At 36.9% G+C, this 14,983-nt stretch overlaps 1 protein-coding gene across 1 annotated transcript in view; it reads left to right on the top strand.

The window, feature by feature from the left end:
* The window catches only part of LMBR1 (limb development membrane protein 1), a 71,233-nt gene that overhangs the window by 15,180 nt on the left and 41,070 nt on the right, over positions 1 to 14,983 (top strand). The window contains exons 2-5 of the mRNA XM_059819119.1: positions 2,740 to 2,812; positions 5,307 to 5,346; positions 7,788 to 7,927; positions 14,259 to 14,362. Coding sequence (XP_059675102.1) covers positions 2,740 to 2,812; positions 5,307 to 5,346; positions 7,788 to 7,927; positions 14,259 to 14,362 — 357 coding nt within the window. The remainder of the gene's footprint in view (positions 1 to 2,739; positions 2,813 to 5,306; positions 5,347 to 7,787; positions 7,928 to 14,258; positions 14,363 to 14,983) is intronic.

Below are 14,983 nucleotides of genomic sequence, written 5' to 3'. Positions count from 1 at the left end.
CTTTTAACTTACGAATACTCTTTTGTTAAGATTCTAAAGCTTTCACTGATTATAACTTACTCAATTCTTGTAGATAATTTTAAAATTATGTGTATTTTCAGTAATAACTTCATAAAATATTTACAAAATTGTTCTCAATTCTGACAGAAGTAGAGGGATAATTACACTAAGATTCATAGTTACACCTTGTTGCTGAGTTGCAAATTCGCTGTCATCTAAAACTGGAAATAGAGCATTTGACAGTTCATGTTACTGGACAGCTTTCTCCTGCTGTGCTCTCAAAATACTTCAGTTATCTCAGTGGTGCCTTATAAGTACAGACCCACATTTTTGTTGTAACTTTGTGATCACAGATAGAATAAAGGTCATCTGTTTTATTTGAAGATACAAACAAGATTGCTGTCACTTTTATTCTTGTTTTAAATAAAATTAAACAAAAATATGAGCTTAACTATATCTTTAAGTTTATTTTACACAGGAGCAGTGTTATTTGGGTCTGATAGCTTTTTAAAGAATTTTACTGACCCTGTATATGTGATACCTAATTTTCAAAAATGGATGCCTAAAATTAGATGTCTCTATCTGTGGCCTTGGTCTAGTTCTCAGAGGAACTGGAAACCTAGAGAGGGACTCTTCTTTCAGTACTGGCATTGCATTTTCCAGTACCGACAGGACAAGCTGTGTCAGCCTACTCTGAAAACCCAAGGCTGTTCTCAGTTTCTTTTGTTCTTCCTGATTCAAAAATAGAGCAGCATATTTTTTTATTAAATCTTAATAAAATTCATTATTAATAGAATTCTTTATTTAAAGAATTATATTCTTTATCAAGACCCTTTCCTCTTTGAAGCATCCTCTGGGAAGTTGGAGTGGTGAACTCTATTCAGATTAAATATTTGAATTCAGAGATCTAGTTATGAAATCTAATTTTCAGCATCTGTATTTCATATGTCACCGCTGTGTGTTGCCTGCGCAGAGAATGAGCTCAATTGCCACTTTGAGACATATGGCGCCGTAATACTTCTGGGGGACATCCGAGGGCAGTTGCAGGCACCCACATGTCATGCTCAGACACTTGGCTATGCTTTGGTTTTTTTCGTCTAAAATGTCTGACTATGTGAAAGAAATATCACTCCCAGTTTATTTTTATTAGTATTGCTTAAAAAGTCTGTCTTCCCTGATTGAGCGATACATTCTTTCCCCCTTTGATTCTGCTGGTTTGGATGCAATAAGCTTATTTAGATGTAAATTTTTAAGGGATGTCATCACTACCCTTGCTTTCACTTTTTCCTTTCACTTAGGGTAGCTTTTCTGCTCTTGACTTTTTTGAGACAGTAAATTCTTAAAGGCAACACATCTTTGAATGACTTATTAAAGAGAGAGTTCAGCTGTTGCCCAGTGAAGTAATTTTGCAGTTTCAGATCACAAAGGAGATTAAAGCTCAGACTGAAGTAGAACACATTTAGGATGCCAGTATTATGAATTGGAGATCCAGGCAGGGCCAATTAAACAAAACACTTTGTACAGGTAATAGGGCAAACTCAATTAATAGTAAAACCTGCTAAAACAGTTTTGCCTGATTCAGTTGGTTAACTGCTGTGTGTTAAGACTTATTTGGTGGCTACTAGTGTTGTGCACAAGCAAAAGAATCTTAACAGTTTGCACTACTTCAAGTAGCTTCTCAGCCTGTGGTGAGTAGGAATCTGTTTCCTGCAAGCTAATAAAAAGCAGAATACACTGTGTTGGTATACAGCACTGTTTGCTGTGAGTGCTCAGGTACTAATGAAGGCTGAGGGCCACAGCATCACGGAATGGCATGCTTCATACTTGTTTCATTTCTGACTCATGTTTTTAATAGGTATCAATAAACAAGATTAAGGAAGTAGTGTTGAGCCACTAATGCCTCATTCAGGAGCAAATAAAATGTTTTTTTTCTTTTTGTTTCCCACAAAGGCTTGGAGGGTTAAGACTATCTTGCAGTTTGCTTCCTTTCCTCCAAGATTTCCAACATATTTGTAGGTGTTTTGGTCTTACCTTATTGTATTGAAATTCTAGTGCCAAATCTTGAACAACTTGATGCAAGTCACGCTGGAGCCAAGGTACATCTGACCTAAATAAGCTACCTACCTTATGAGGAGGGAAATTGTGTCCTTGGCTTCTGACTGTAAAGGAAATGTCATGTTTGACTACTCATGCTTGGACATCCACTGTAGGTAGATGATTCTCTCTTGTGTGTATTGTCGCCTGGAATTTGTTTGATTCAAGACCTGATGGAAATAGTAAACATAACTGCTTTCTTCTTTCCACGTATGTTGATAGCTTACTCCAAAATAGATCTTCAAGAGCTCATTGTATAAAATATGATTACCCTTGGGTTATATGTGAAGGGGATACAAAGTGTGATAACTTTTAGAACTCAAGTGGATTCAAACTTTAAAAAACAACCCACCCACCCCTCCCCCAAATAAAAAATCACACTGTAAATAAGGCTTCTTCTTAATTTTAGAGTAAAACTTGCTGGTCATATAATTGATCCAATGCCTGTTACTCTAATCAAACTATTCTTACTGGTTTAACTTTCTATTAATAAGATATAAAATATAACAGTGTTTACATTTACATAGATCAACAAAAGTGTATTCTGAATTCAATTTTAAATTGTTGATGCTGGATTTCCTGTTTATTCTTATTATAATCCAGGCATTTCTTCACAACCTAATAAATGCAATATTTTTCTTCCAGATCTGTTTTCTCCTGTTTGCTGTTCTCTACATAGTTTCCTACTTCATAATCACAAGATACAAAAGGAAAGCAGGTAAGCACAGACTTTTTAATATATTCAAAAATAACTTTGTTTTTCAAGTGAATAGGTGATTCTTTTTCTCTCCGCCTCCACAAGGAAAGTGGAGGAACTGGATCTCTGACCAAAAAAGTGTTTCTCGGGCTGCTGGTCTATGGCACCCTGGACTAATCTGATTGTGTATGCTGCTGTCTTGCCCTCTATCTGCTCCCTTTGTCCCTGAGCCACGAGTTTCCATCGCCTCCCTCGTGCCCACTCTGGCACTTCTCAGACCCTTCAATGTGCCTTCTGGTATCACTAACCAAGGGAGGGAGTGCACTGATGCATCTCGGAAAAGGGTCAGTGAGTGCTGTAGTTGGCACTCTGAGTGAGAATGGGTGGCTGTTGTGGAGGTGGTGTGGAGGGCCGCAATCAGTTGTTCTGTTGTGGCTCCATGGCAGACTAAATTTTAACAGTTTTAAGAGTGAAGAAATGAGAGAATTTCAAGTAGATGCTTCTGCCTCCCTTGCCTTTAGATCCTGTTGTTCTCCTTTCATGTCAGCTTTTCCAGAATAAGTATCTTCAGGCTGTGTTCTAGCACCAAAATCAGGTTCAAAGCTGTAGCTGGTAAAGGGAAAAGGTTGTCAGTAATACAGAAGGGAAGTAGAGGATTTCTTCTAAAAATCCTGCTTTCTTCAGGTGCAGTCATTTCAGTGTTCTTAACCTGTTCCTTATGACCTTACCACTGAAGTCTTACTCCTTGTGATAATCCTGTATTTTTTTTTCCCTTAGAAACATTGTCTGTCTGAGACTAATCTGTAGGGACCCCATCGTTGTCTTCTGTGTTTCTTCTAAAGACAAATAGCATGAAAATCAGTATAAAATGGCAGAATCTTTGATTCTTGACAGCTTATTTGGGACCTTAGAGCTCAGTAATACTCACTCAGTCGTGCTGGAGAAGCATTCTTATGCATGATGATCTTGGCACTTTGAACTTTGATGGAAACTGTTTATTGAACTGTAGTGACCTGTGTTATGATAGAGCTGCTTTCATAGATGGACTCATGTTTAAAAAAGTAAACTCTTCAAGAAAGTTAATACCTTTAAAAAAAAAGTGCACCTTTTTAAACATAGAAAAAAGTTAAACAAGTGAGTAAGACAGATACTATCTTTTGACCCTGATATGTATTTTGGATACTACAAAGCTGCTACCATTTGGAGATAGGGAAGAACAGGGAGGGGGAACTGGTTTGGCAAATACTACTGGATGTAAAGACACTTTTATTACCTTTTTGGCAGTTGATCTCATCAGCTAGTGAGAGGAACTCCTCTGCAGCTGTCCTCACTTCATGAAAGTTTTATGAGCATTTAGTTAGGCAAACTTTGTAGCCTGCTAGAATCTTTCTGATGAGACACATTTGAAGAGTTAGCACTTCTGGAATCCTTTCAGGAAAATTGTTTGCTGTTTCTACAACAAGATCTTTAGCCAAAATGATTCATAAGAGACCTTGACTTAGTCTCTCAAAACACCATGAGATTTGCATCAAAAGAACAGAAACAATAACACAATGTACTTTCACAGAAGAATTTCAAAACAGTGTGATGTTAATGACTACATGTTTATTTCAAGTCTTTTAAGAACTTGAAACACCTGGCTTAATTTTATTTTAAAACCTAAGAATAAATAGAGTTACCTCTTATGGAAAACCTGGGAGACTTACAAGAAGAAAGCTGACTCTAAAATTATTCCAAATGCAGAAATGCATACATTTGTGTACAGACGTGTGTAGAGCAGCATATAAAGAGTGAATGAAGGATATATTAGTGATTGACCTCTGAGTTAAATGTTGATAATATTTCAAAAAGTTGGAATATTAATTGAGGAATAAGTGAATGAAAATGGTCTAAAATGTGAAATACCAGAAGGGAAACCATGTTATCTTAAATCCAAAACAAACAACAAGAACAACAACTTGCCTCCCCCCTTTCCCCCAAAACCCCAGGAGCTGGGGGGAGGGATGAGTAAGGGGAAGCAACTGAGTGGTCATCACTACTGTTCTGGGTATGCTTTCTTGTTTTAAAAATACATTAATACTGAAAATGAAACGTCTGTTTAGGGATTTATAGTAGTAGTTAGTATGGACCCTAAGACTTCCCTGTAGCTTGCCTGCTCTCCGTAGTTTCAGAGATGCCCGAAGGGAAAGTTCCTAGCAGCAGCCATGGTAGTTATAGTCTGAAAGCTTGTTTGCCTAGAGCCCTCTGGAAGATGTTTCCAAGAAGTTTTGATCTGAGTATTTAAATAAAGTGAAATAACTTTGTAGTTACATTGATTGAAAAGAGTGTAAGACTAGCAAAAAAAAAAAAGAGTATTCATTTTTGGTAGGAACATTCTTAAAATATTGATGCTAATAAATTGTTTTAGTAATTCTAAATTTTAATTGTAAATTAAAATTTTTCCTATCTATAGACACTTTATCCTTAGGAAAGATGACTAAGTATTAAATATAACCTGCTGTAATTTAATTTTCAGATGAGCAAGAGGATGAAGATGCTATCGTTAACAGGATATCGTATGTATAGCTCTCTTTCGGGGAACTTATTTTCCTGAATATATTGTTATGATAGGAATCTTAATGTTTCCAAATAAATAACAGTCCATTTTAAAGGTGACAGCAAATAGATTGCTAGAGGGCAGAGGAAAAAGATTTGATCAAGTGGTACCTTGTATTACGAAAGGTATGACAAGAGGCAAGGCAGTTTGGTCTAGTGCTTTTTTCACCTGTGGGTTTCCTGGTAGGCATGAAGTTGGCCAGCATATTGCACGAGGACCTGCTGCAAGAGATGGAATTCAGTGCAAGACCTTCACCTAAGTTTAGGTCTCTAAAATGTAGGTGTTTATGTGGGAGGTAGGTGTTTAAGTTTCCACTGCAGTCGATGGAAGCCCTGTCAAGGGAGGCAATGGATCCTGTAAAGAAAGTTAGCTCACCCTGAAGTAGACATCTGTATTTGTTCATCTTAAAAAAGCTTAAAGAATAACAAATGGAAGACAAACCCTTGCCAGACCTGCTGGTCTGCCAGCAACTCTCTCTCTTCTTCCTGTTCCTTTGTAAAGCTAGATATTAATCTCTCCTATTTAAACACGCCTGAAGATTTACAGAACATCTGTGAGCTGTTGCTGCCCTCTCACTTACGTGATTTGCTAAATTATGTGGACTTGCTCCTTGCTTATTACAATGTTCTTAGCTCTTCCATGGCAGTACTGTCATCCTCTTGGAAGGAGAGCTCATTGAGTATTTTATTGATTTGTCTTGTACCCTGGGAAAGTGCTGAGTATGTTGCAAGCTGTTCACTTTTAGTTGTGCATTTGTGGCAAGCTTGAAAGATGTCCAAAGATGATGTAAATCTTGGGCATGCTTCTCCCAGTAGTGTCTGGTACCAGTACTTTTAAGAATTTGAAATGCTTACTTGCCACATGGTCTACTTCAGATCTAGACAGAGAAAAATACATACTTTTTAAATGCTATGAAGCTCTTCCCTCTCAAGTAGAGGAGCATCTCTCCTGTGCTTTTAAGACTACAGCAAAGGCTGTTCTAACAGTGAAGGCTCTTCTAGATTGGATTATTTTCATAGCAGCTGTGGTCTTAGGCTGTTCTGAAATTTTCAACATTCAAAAAGTAAAATTTGTCTTTAACTGTTATCCCCCCTGCATCTATTTTCTAGTTTAGCTCTAAAATACAACAAATAAATTGCAAATAACTGTGTCCTTCATGCAAAAACAGTGTAAGACAAGATTAGCACTTCCATCAGAGTAATAGCCTTTCATTAAGTGTTGTTATAAATATAAAATGCTTCTTGTTCTTTCAGCCTAAGCTTTCTTGTTCCTTAAGTATGCATGTTATTTTCCAAAAAGCAATAACTGTCAAACATGCAGATTAATATTTCTTTGCATAGCATAATTGTCAGGACTTCAGAGGTGGGTAGGGGGAGAAAACAAAGCCAAACTGCTGTGTAGCACCTTGAAAGGCTGTAGTGTGTTAGGTTTCACAATTCTGGCTTAGAATACTTAAACAACCTTAAATAAAAGAAAAAATACCTCAGAAACCAACAACAAAAACATGTAAGAATATATTTTTTGAATAAAATCAGTCTCCCAGACTTTCTTCTGTAAGTTAAGGATTGTGTGAGTGAAGAGTAGATTTCTAGGCTGTTAAGGAAAAGTAAGATCTCTGTGAGCAACTTACTGACATTCCTGTTGTAGGAATGATATATTTAAATTTATCTCTTTTGTCATGCAATTTTGAGAATTATTTCTAATTTTATTCTAGCATTGGATTAGTTCTGTAAGAATGTTTTTATTGGTCTTTTTGAAGAATACAGTTCTTCTTAATGCCACAAGATGGCATTTGATGTAAGTTGTATTTGGGATCTGAAAAGAATAAGCTAAAACACTTTAAATAATTCTGACAATTTCTCTGTATTGACTTTACAGCTATCAGAAAACCCCAAGCTGTGAGATGATACTCAAATAACTACCTTGTTAAAGAAAAGCAATATTTTTTCAGTTTGGTGTTAAAATATTTATGTTTATATTAACTTTTTAGACATTAAAAAGCTGCTCTGCTTTTAAAAATTGTAGTAAGAAAGAAATAGAATTTTTTTTCATTCTGAGTGTGTATGTGGGAAATGAAAACTAAAACAGGAGACTTATGAAAAGATATTCCATGAACTCCAATAATTTATCCTGTGTATGACATTGGAATTGAATGCATGCAAGTCCCAAGAGAATAATTGTGGTAGTTGGTAAAAATTATTATTACTGGATTCTGTAAACTACTTGGTATTTGAAATTTGCTTTCTGGAGGTGAAATATTGTGGAAATCAGTTTCTCTTGCCCCTTTACAATGTAAGAATAGGTTGCCTTCAGACACTGATTAATAGGTAGGCTAACTGCTTTTTTCCTCCTGTTCAGAGCACATTGGTGGTAACAGTGGTACATTTCTTTAAATTTCAGGCTGTTCTTGAGCACCTTCACTCTAGCAGTTTCAGCTGGTGCAGTCCTGCTTCTACCTTTCTCAATAATCAGCAATGAGATCCTGCTTTCTTTTCCACAAAACTACTACATTCAGTGGTTAAATGGCTCACTAATTCATGGTTAGTACTCAGCATAATGTAATTAAAATGGATGTCTTCATTATACATGTACAGATATGTTCTTGTTTTCAAACTATTAACTCCATTTTCATTTAAGATGCTAACTGAATCATTAATATGTTATTGGCTAGTTGTTTTTGCTGTGTGATATATCACAAAAATCTGTCTTAACTGTTCTATTGGGTTTTTTAAAGAATTATGCAGACTTGATGGAATTAAACCAAATTCGCTGCTTTGAATATTAATGTAGAATAAGAGCTACTAGAAGCTAACTTGAAAACATGCTGTTCAAACTTCTTGCTCATGTGTCAATGCCTATCTGTTTATGATGATACATATAAAATTATTCTCAAAATAAAAAATTTATTTTAAGAAACTTGCTAGCTATGAGCATTTGGGATTAGATAGTTAAATTCAACTGTTAGTGATTTATTTGTAAAAAGGAAAATTATAGATTGTAAGTATCGAGTGTGGTAAAGAGGCACAATCAAAATGAGCTATTTCAAGGAAAACAAGATGCAAGAAAAGAATATTACTTGTACTTGCAGTGATAATGCCTTGATGTCTGGCAGAGTGAGTTTTGCATGCTTTTCAATATTGGTTAACATGCTTACAACTATGACGTCTATAATGGATACTAATATTTGAAAGTAACTTGGACACTTCTATGTGTCTAAGGGAAATGACTGGTGGAAGTGGAAACAGGACATTCTTTAGTAGATTTGGCTGGAGAAAGAAGATAGTACTTTCACTACGTGAAACAATTTATTTAATCTGGAACAAATAATTTACAAGTCAACTGTGCTGTCCTTTTACTGTTCTTCTGAGGAGATTTTTCTCTGAAAAATGTACTCTTTTTGCTAAATGTCTAATATTATTCACAGATAGCAAATTAATGAATTCCAGATCCAAATTGTTTTACAACAAATTAAATTGGTAGGTGAAGACAGGAAATAATGCATAGGCTGTCATCTGTCTGAAACTAGTTGAGTATTTTTTGTTATCTGGACAGTAAAAGAATTTTTTTTAAACTCTTGAATAAAGAGGAGCTGACTTTAGGTGTGGTGGTCAATGATGACCCTCACTGTAGTGACAGAGTAGTTTAAGACCTGAGAAAAGTGAAGAAGGAAAATAGTAGAATAAAGACATTAGATTTTAAGAGAGTAGACTTTGTCCTCTTCAGGGAATGTGTATGTGGGACCTTACTGGAGAATGCCCTGAAGGCAAAGGAAGCCAGGAGATATGCTTACTTCCAAGGATAACCTTCATAATGTGCACCTCAGTGTGCAAGGAAATGAGAAGGTGTAATAGGAGGTCAGCTTGGCTTAATGGGGAACTCCTGAGCTCAACATCAAAAAGGAAGTGTACAGAAGGTAGAAAAAGGGATGAACTGCCCAGGAGGGGTGTAGAAATATCACCTGGGTTAATATCCTGGTGTAAAATCAGGGAAGCAAGGGCACAGCTGGATTTGCAACTGGTGAGGAGTTTGTATAGAGTCAGCTTATTCTCTGGGGCATGCAGTGAGAGGCAACAAGCAACGTTTGCAGGACATAAAGCAACAATTCTTCACAATGGGGATGGTTGAACACTACAAAAAGCTGTCCGGAGAGACTGGGAGATCTAAATCCTTGGAAGATTTCCAAAATGCAGCTGGGTAAAGCTCTGAGCAACCTGATGGCACCTGCAGTTTAGCTGTTCTAAGCAGCAGATCAGACTATGTGACTTTAGAGATTCTTTCTAGTTGAGTTATTCTGTGATCTGTTTTGTCACACATCATGGGGGATTGCTAATTTGGTATGTCTCCTCCTTGGAAGAAAAAAAAAACCACGTAATTTTCATTTTTCACATAGATTTAGCGGCTCAGACAGATTTATATTCTTTATTCCCGAACATGAAAAAAACACATTTAATGGAAACTAATCCTTCCCTCTGTGTCTGAATTGACTTTGGAAAAGCTACAATAAAATATTTCAGAGAGTTAAAATTTATATAATAACCAATTCAGAAATTTTCGGTCTGTCAGAGTTACTACAGTACTTGAGAAAACTTGCGTTATTGAGAAATCTGCTGAAAAAAATAGCTGTCACATAGGAAGGCCTTTGAATTTTCCAGTGACCATCTTATTTTGATTTTAATGTGATAATCTTTTGAAAGTAACACTTTATGCATGGACAATATAATTTGTATTTCATAAGTCCAATGGAACTGGCTTGCAAGGAAGTAAATTCAGCATCTTGGTGTTTCCAAGTTTGACTGTGTATTGCAAAGCTTACACTAGGGGTAGACATGACTGAACTAAACCAGGATTTACCACAGCTGGTGTAAAGACTTCAGAAACATCAGTAGATTTTTGGACCAGACCACAGGCTTCTGTTACTGCAACTTGACAAAAGTCAGTGTTCTTTGTTTTGAGATTATCTTGGGGAGGGGCTCCCTCTCGTGGTATTCACTAGGTTTGCACAATAGCATTGCGCTGCTCTGTAAAAACCTATTCTATGTAATGCTATACCTTTTTGAAGTTAGTTATGAAATACTTGTGCAAGTTTTGAGAGCTGATAGTGCTATCACAAGCATTCAAGGTCAGAAAATGTTCATATTTCCGTAACAGTCTGTCTAGCATAGCCTTCATGGACGGTTTGCTCACTGCTTTGCAAGCGTTATCAGATGAGAAAATTTGTATTGCTTTAAAACACTTCGATTTTGCTAGATTATCAATTACAGATACAGTCTGAGTAACTTGAACGTGACATTGAGCGTTTTTATACTGTAGACTGTTGCATTAATTGTGGCATATAGAAAAATTGAAAATATATGCCTCTAATTTTTGAAACTAGGCAGAAAGCCCATCCCTGGATTCAGTATAAACACTCTTACCTATTGCATGTTGAATTAAACTTAGAAATACTTCGGACAGCTGGATGTTCACTTGTGCTGTTGTTGGATATAACCACCAGGTGGGGGTAAAACGTAATGAAACTTCCATGAATAAGAAAGATGAAAGATTGCTGAGAGTCTAATCTGTTTGCCAAAGACTGAGAGATTTTTAATTTTTATGGTTTATTAACTTGTTTTATGGGGGATATTCTTAGGTCACTACAAATGCAAAAAAAATTAAAGTATTCCAATAGACTGCTTCAAGCTTTTATACATGTTGATATCTGCAAAGTCTCATGCAATTTTATGATGCAGTCAATGTAATAGGAAATGATTATTTTTCTGGGTCTATGTTAATTTGTTTTTCTGAACTATCAACTTAGGATAAGAAATACGATAGGGGAAGAAGAGGGCCCTGTATGTTCCTTACTTTGAGGGAAGTGTATATGTATGTCAACAGCAGTACAACGCAGTTCTTACTTCTCGTAACTTTACATGCATATTGTAGCTCAGTAGTTTAATATTCTGTAAATGTGGTTCCTATCGGCTGCTAATGTGTAAATTTTCGGACTTTAACTTCTTAAAAATCACCCCAGATGTGCACAACTCTCCCCTCCCTTAAAATGCTCTGTACATACTATGCAGCTCCTAAGCACTGTTTATACATGTAATAGAGCTACTGAAACTAGGATGACCAGGTATTCAGCTTTGTATCAGGTAACTGAATGCACTGTCTTCAGTTAGAGAAAACCACTGAAATAACACCCCCACGCCCATGTAGTAGTACTTATACTCTAACATTGGTGTCTTCATTTTCTGAAAAAAAGAAAAAAAGTACACAGACTGCTTGAGTTAATGTACCTCTAGTAAGGGCTGTTAATGACATTCTTGCTGATGTTGCTATGTGTGAATGTTCCTTGAATGGTAACAGGAGCTTCCTGGCTAAGCAAATTCAAAAGGAAAAATCCCCCTCTTTAACTGGAGTTTAGCCACCTTTAGGCAGCCTGTTTTCTTTAGCAATTCAGTTTCATGCATATTTTGGAATTTTTTTGTATTGTTTTCTGTAGTTTATTTGGCTAAGTTTGGTTCTTGGTGTCCTGGTGCTATTAATTGCTGAAGAAGTAGATTTTTTGGCTCCTCACCTCTGTCCTCCCACCCCTTTTTTATTTCTCTCTGAAATGTAATTTCATTTAAAGAAAAAGGCAATATAATGGTGAAAGCATTTTTTTTTTTAAGGGGGAATAAGTGAAGATAACTGCTAACTATTTTACATTTGGAACTAAATACAGGAATTTCTCTCAATAATGAATTCGGCAAACATTCAGTAAATGTCTCTTTCCTTCCCTATTCTTTCCAAAATGGAAGTTTCAAAGACGAAAATGAAGAAGCCTGTACATGAGAAGAAAGAAATAAACAAAGCTGGTAGTTCAAATTTGCTTATTATGGGGGATGTTCTTTTTTGGATTTCAGGTGATATAATAGTCCTGCAGAATTGTGGAAATGTGTGTGTGTTTTGGGGAAGGTAGGGGACTAAGCCCGTTTTTCTCCACTACAAAATAAAAGCTGTGTTTTCAGGATGCAGAACATGTGACACTAGTTAAACCTGTTAGCTACACTGCTGCTAAATTGCAGGTAAGCTTCTGCTTTTATAAAGAAGAAACACTGCATCCTGCACAACTCTTGATAGGATGATGATGGGTTCATGTTTATGCACCAGAAACAGGCTGTTCAGAAAGTGGTCAGCTTAGAAAATCTTAATAGAGCAGATACCCTTAATGGAGATCAGTTATCACTTCAGGTTGTTTTCTAAACCTTTTCCCTTCCTGCAGATGTCACATGTGTCTTACAGATGTCCTAGTTTTAGCCAGTTGTTGATTTTTCACCGAGATCACAGAATGGTTGAGATTGGAAGGGACCTCTGGAAATTGTCTAGTCTGACGCCCCTGCTCAAAGCAGGGTCAGTTAGAGAAGGCTGCTCAAGGCAGTGCCCAGTCAGGTTTTGAACATGTTGAAGGATGGAGATTACAGAACCTCTCTGGACAGCCTGTTGAGTGTTGACTACACTCACAGTGGGGAAAGGTTTGGGTTTTTTTCTTGCATTTAAGTTGGGTGTTTTGTTTGTTTTCAATTTGTGCTCATTGCCTCTTCTCCATTCACTGGATGCCACTCTGAAGAGTCCGACTCTTGTTTTCCTTTCCCCCTCCCTCATCAGATACTTATATATATATTGATAAAGTTTAGCCTTGAGAAGAGAGGACAATACCAGCTTTCATAGCTTCTGCTTGTGTGACAGATGCTCCAGTCCATCAATAATCTTTGTGGTCCTTTGCTGGACTTGCTCTAGTATGGCCATGTCTGTCTTGTATGGAGGAGCTGGCAACTGGATGCAGCGCTCCAGATGTGTGCCACCAGTGCTGAGCAGAGAGGAAGGATGACCTCCCTTGAACTGCTGACAACACTTCTCCTAATGCAGCCCAGGATGCTGTTGGCCGCCTTTGTTGCAGGGTTGTGTTCAACTTGGTGTTCAACGGAACCTCTAAGGCCTTTTTTACAAAGTTGCTTTTGGGACAGCTGGTCCCCAGTGTGCTCTCTACCCATTTATCCAGCCTGTTGAGGTTCATCTGAATGGCAGGCCACTGCTCCTCCCCATTTTGTATCATCAGCGAACTTTCTGAGGATGCACTTTCTCACATCATCCAGGTCATTAATGAAGATGTAAAACCCAGTATCGACCCCCTGGAGTACATCACTGGTGAGTGGCTTCCAGCCTGACTTCGTATTGCTGGTCACAACCCTTTGAGCCAGGAAGCTCAGCCAATTTTCAGTCTACTTCAGGGTCCACTGATCTAGTCCATACTTTATTAGACTGAGGAGATTATGGGAGATGATTTTGAAAGCCTTACTAAAGCTGAGATAAACAACATCCACTGCCCACTGATGCTGTCATCTCGTCGTGGAAGGCTGCTGTTGCTGTTACCATGATATCTTCTTTTAATTTGGAGGTGATGATGGTATTTGTGTATTGCTGATGTTAAAATCCATGATTTGTCTAAGTTTCTCTTGAGAAAAAAATATGGAAGTGAGTACACAGAACTGAATTTTGTATGATTCACTGATGGCGGTAAAATACTTCTGTCCTGAAAATTTTTTAAACAGTTATCTAAAGAGCCTTGAGTGGGATATTGTGGAAGTAGTCCACCCGACTTTGCAGTCTGTTTTCCAAGATTTCAGACAGTTGCTGTTTAAGTTGGTATCCAATTTTTATTTGAAGGTCATTATGTAGAGAAATGGGTATTTTTCAGCAGTGACCTGTAAATAAATATGTATCCATAAAAACCTGTCTTCTGTTAGCACTTGTATGTATACTATATTGTTGTATGTAAGGGAAGAAAATGTAACATTTTAGCTTTTAAACCTGAGAAACCTTATAATGTAAACTTTTTCTTGTTTGTTGCAGGTTTATGGAATCTTGCTTCCCTTTTTTCAAATTTATGTTTATTTGTGTTGATGCCCTTTGCCTTTTTCTTCCTGGAATCGGAAGGATTTGCTGGCTTAAAAAAGGTAGGAAAATGCTGTTAAATACGGAGTAATCTCAGTATATATTCCGTTTTTGGCCCTCATTTCTGGTGAAACTGAAATTAAGAATTTGGGAGGATTTGGTGCTGGGATGTGTATGCTTGTGTGAATGTGTATATACAGACGTGTGCTCTTGCACAAGCAGGTCAAGTGAGTATGCAGTGTGTGGCTGTGGGTAAGCTTAAGGGGAAAAAAGTGTCCTTGAAAAGCTGTGTATACTGAGATCAAGAAAAGGACTTAACTTGTCTCTCTTTTTTTAATAACAAAATGTTTTAATCAAGATTTTATTTCTTGGAAAATGATTTTGTTGGGATGCTAAAAGGAGAGAAGGTTCAATAAACACACTAGAAATAAAGTAACATGGGAAAGAAGTACAGGCTTCTTAATAATGGGAAGGGTGGTTAAATAACAGATGAACCAGAGAAAACAATCTTGATTTGTGAATTTTAAAGGTTACAAACATCCCAAAAAAGGTTCAGCTGTAGCCAATATTAACAATAATATGTTAAGAAAACTGTCTTGAATGGGAAGAGAATAAGTAAAAATACTCAACTTAGTTGAATATATTCAAGTTGAGAGGGCTGAATATTTCAGCGAAGCACGGAA

Source organism: Gavia stellata, chromosome 6, assembly GCF_030936135.1.
Source record: "Gavia stellata isolate bGavSte3 chromosome 6, bGavSte3.hap2, whole genome shotgun sequence".
In the NCBI taxonomy this organism is placed as follows: Eukaryota; Metazoa; Chordata; class Aves; order Gaviiformes; family Gaviidae; genus Gavia; species Gavia stellata.
Note: the sequence above shows the minus strand (reverse complement) of the source record. Positions and strands in the feature narration are given on the sequence as shown.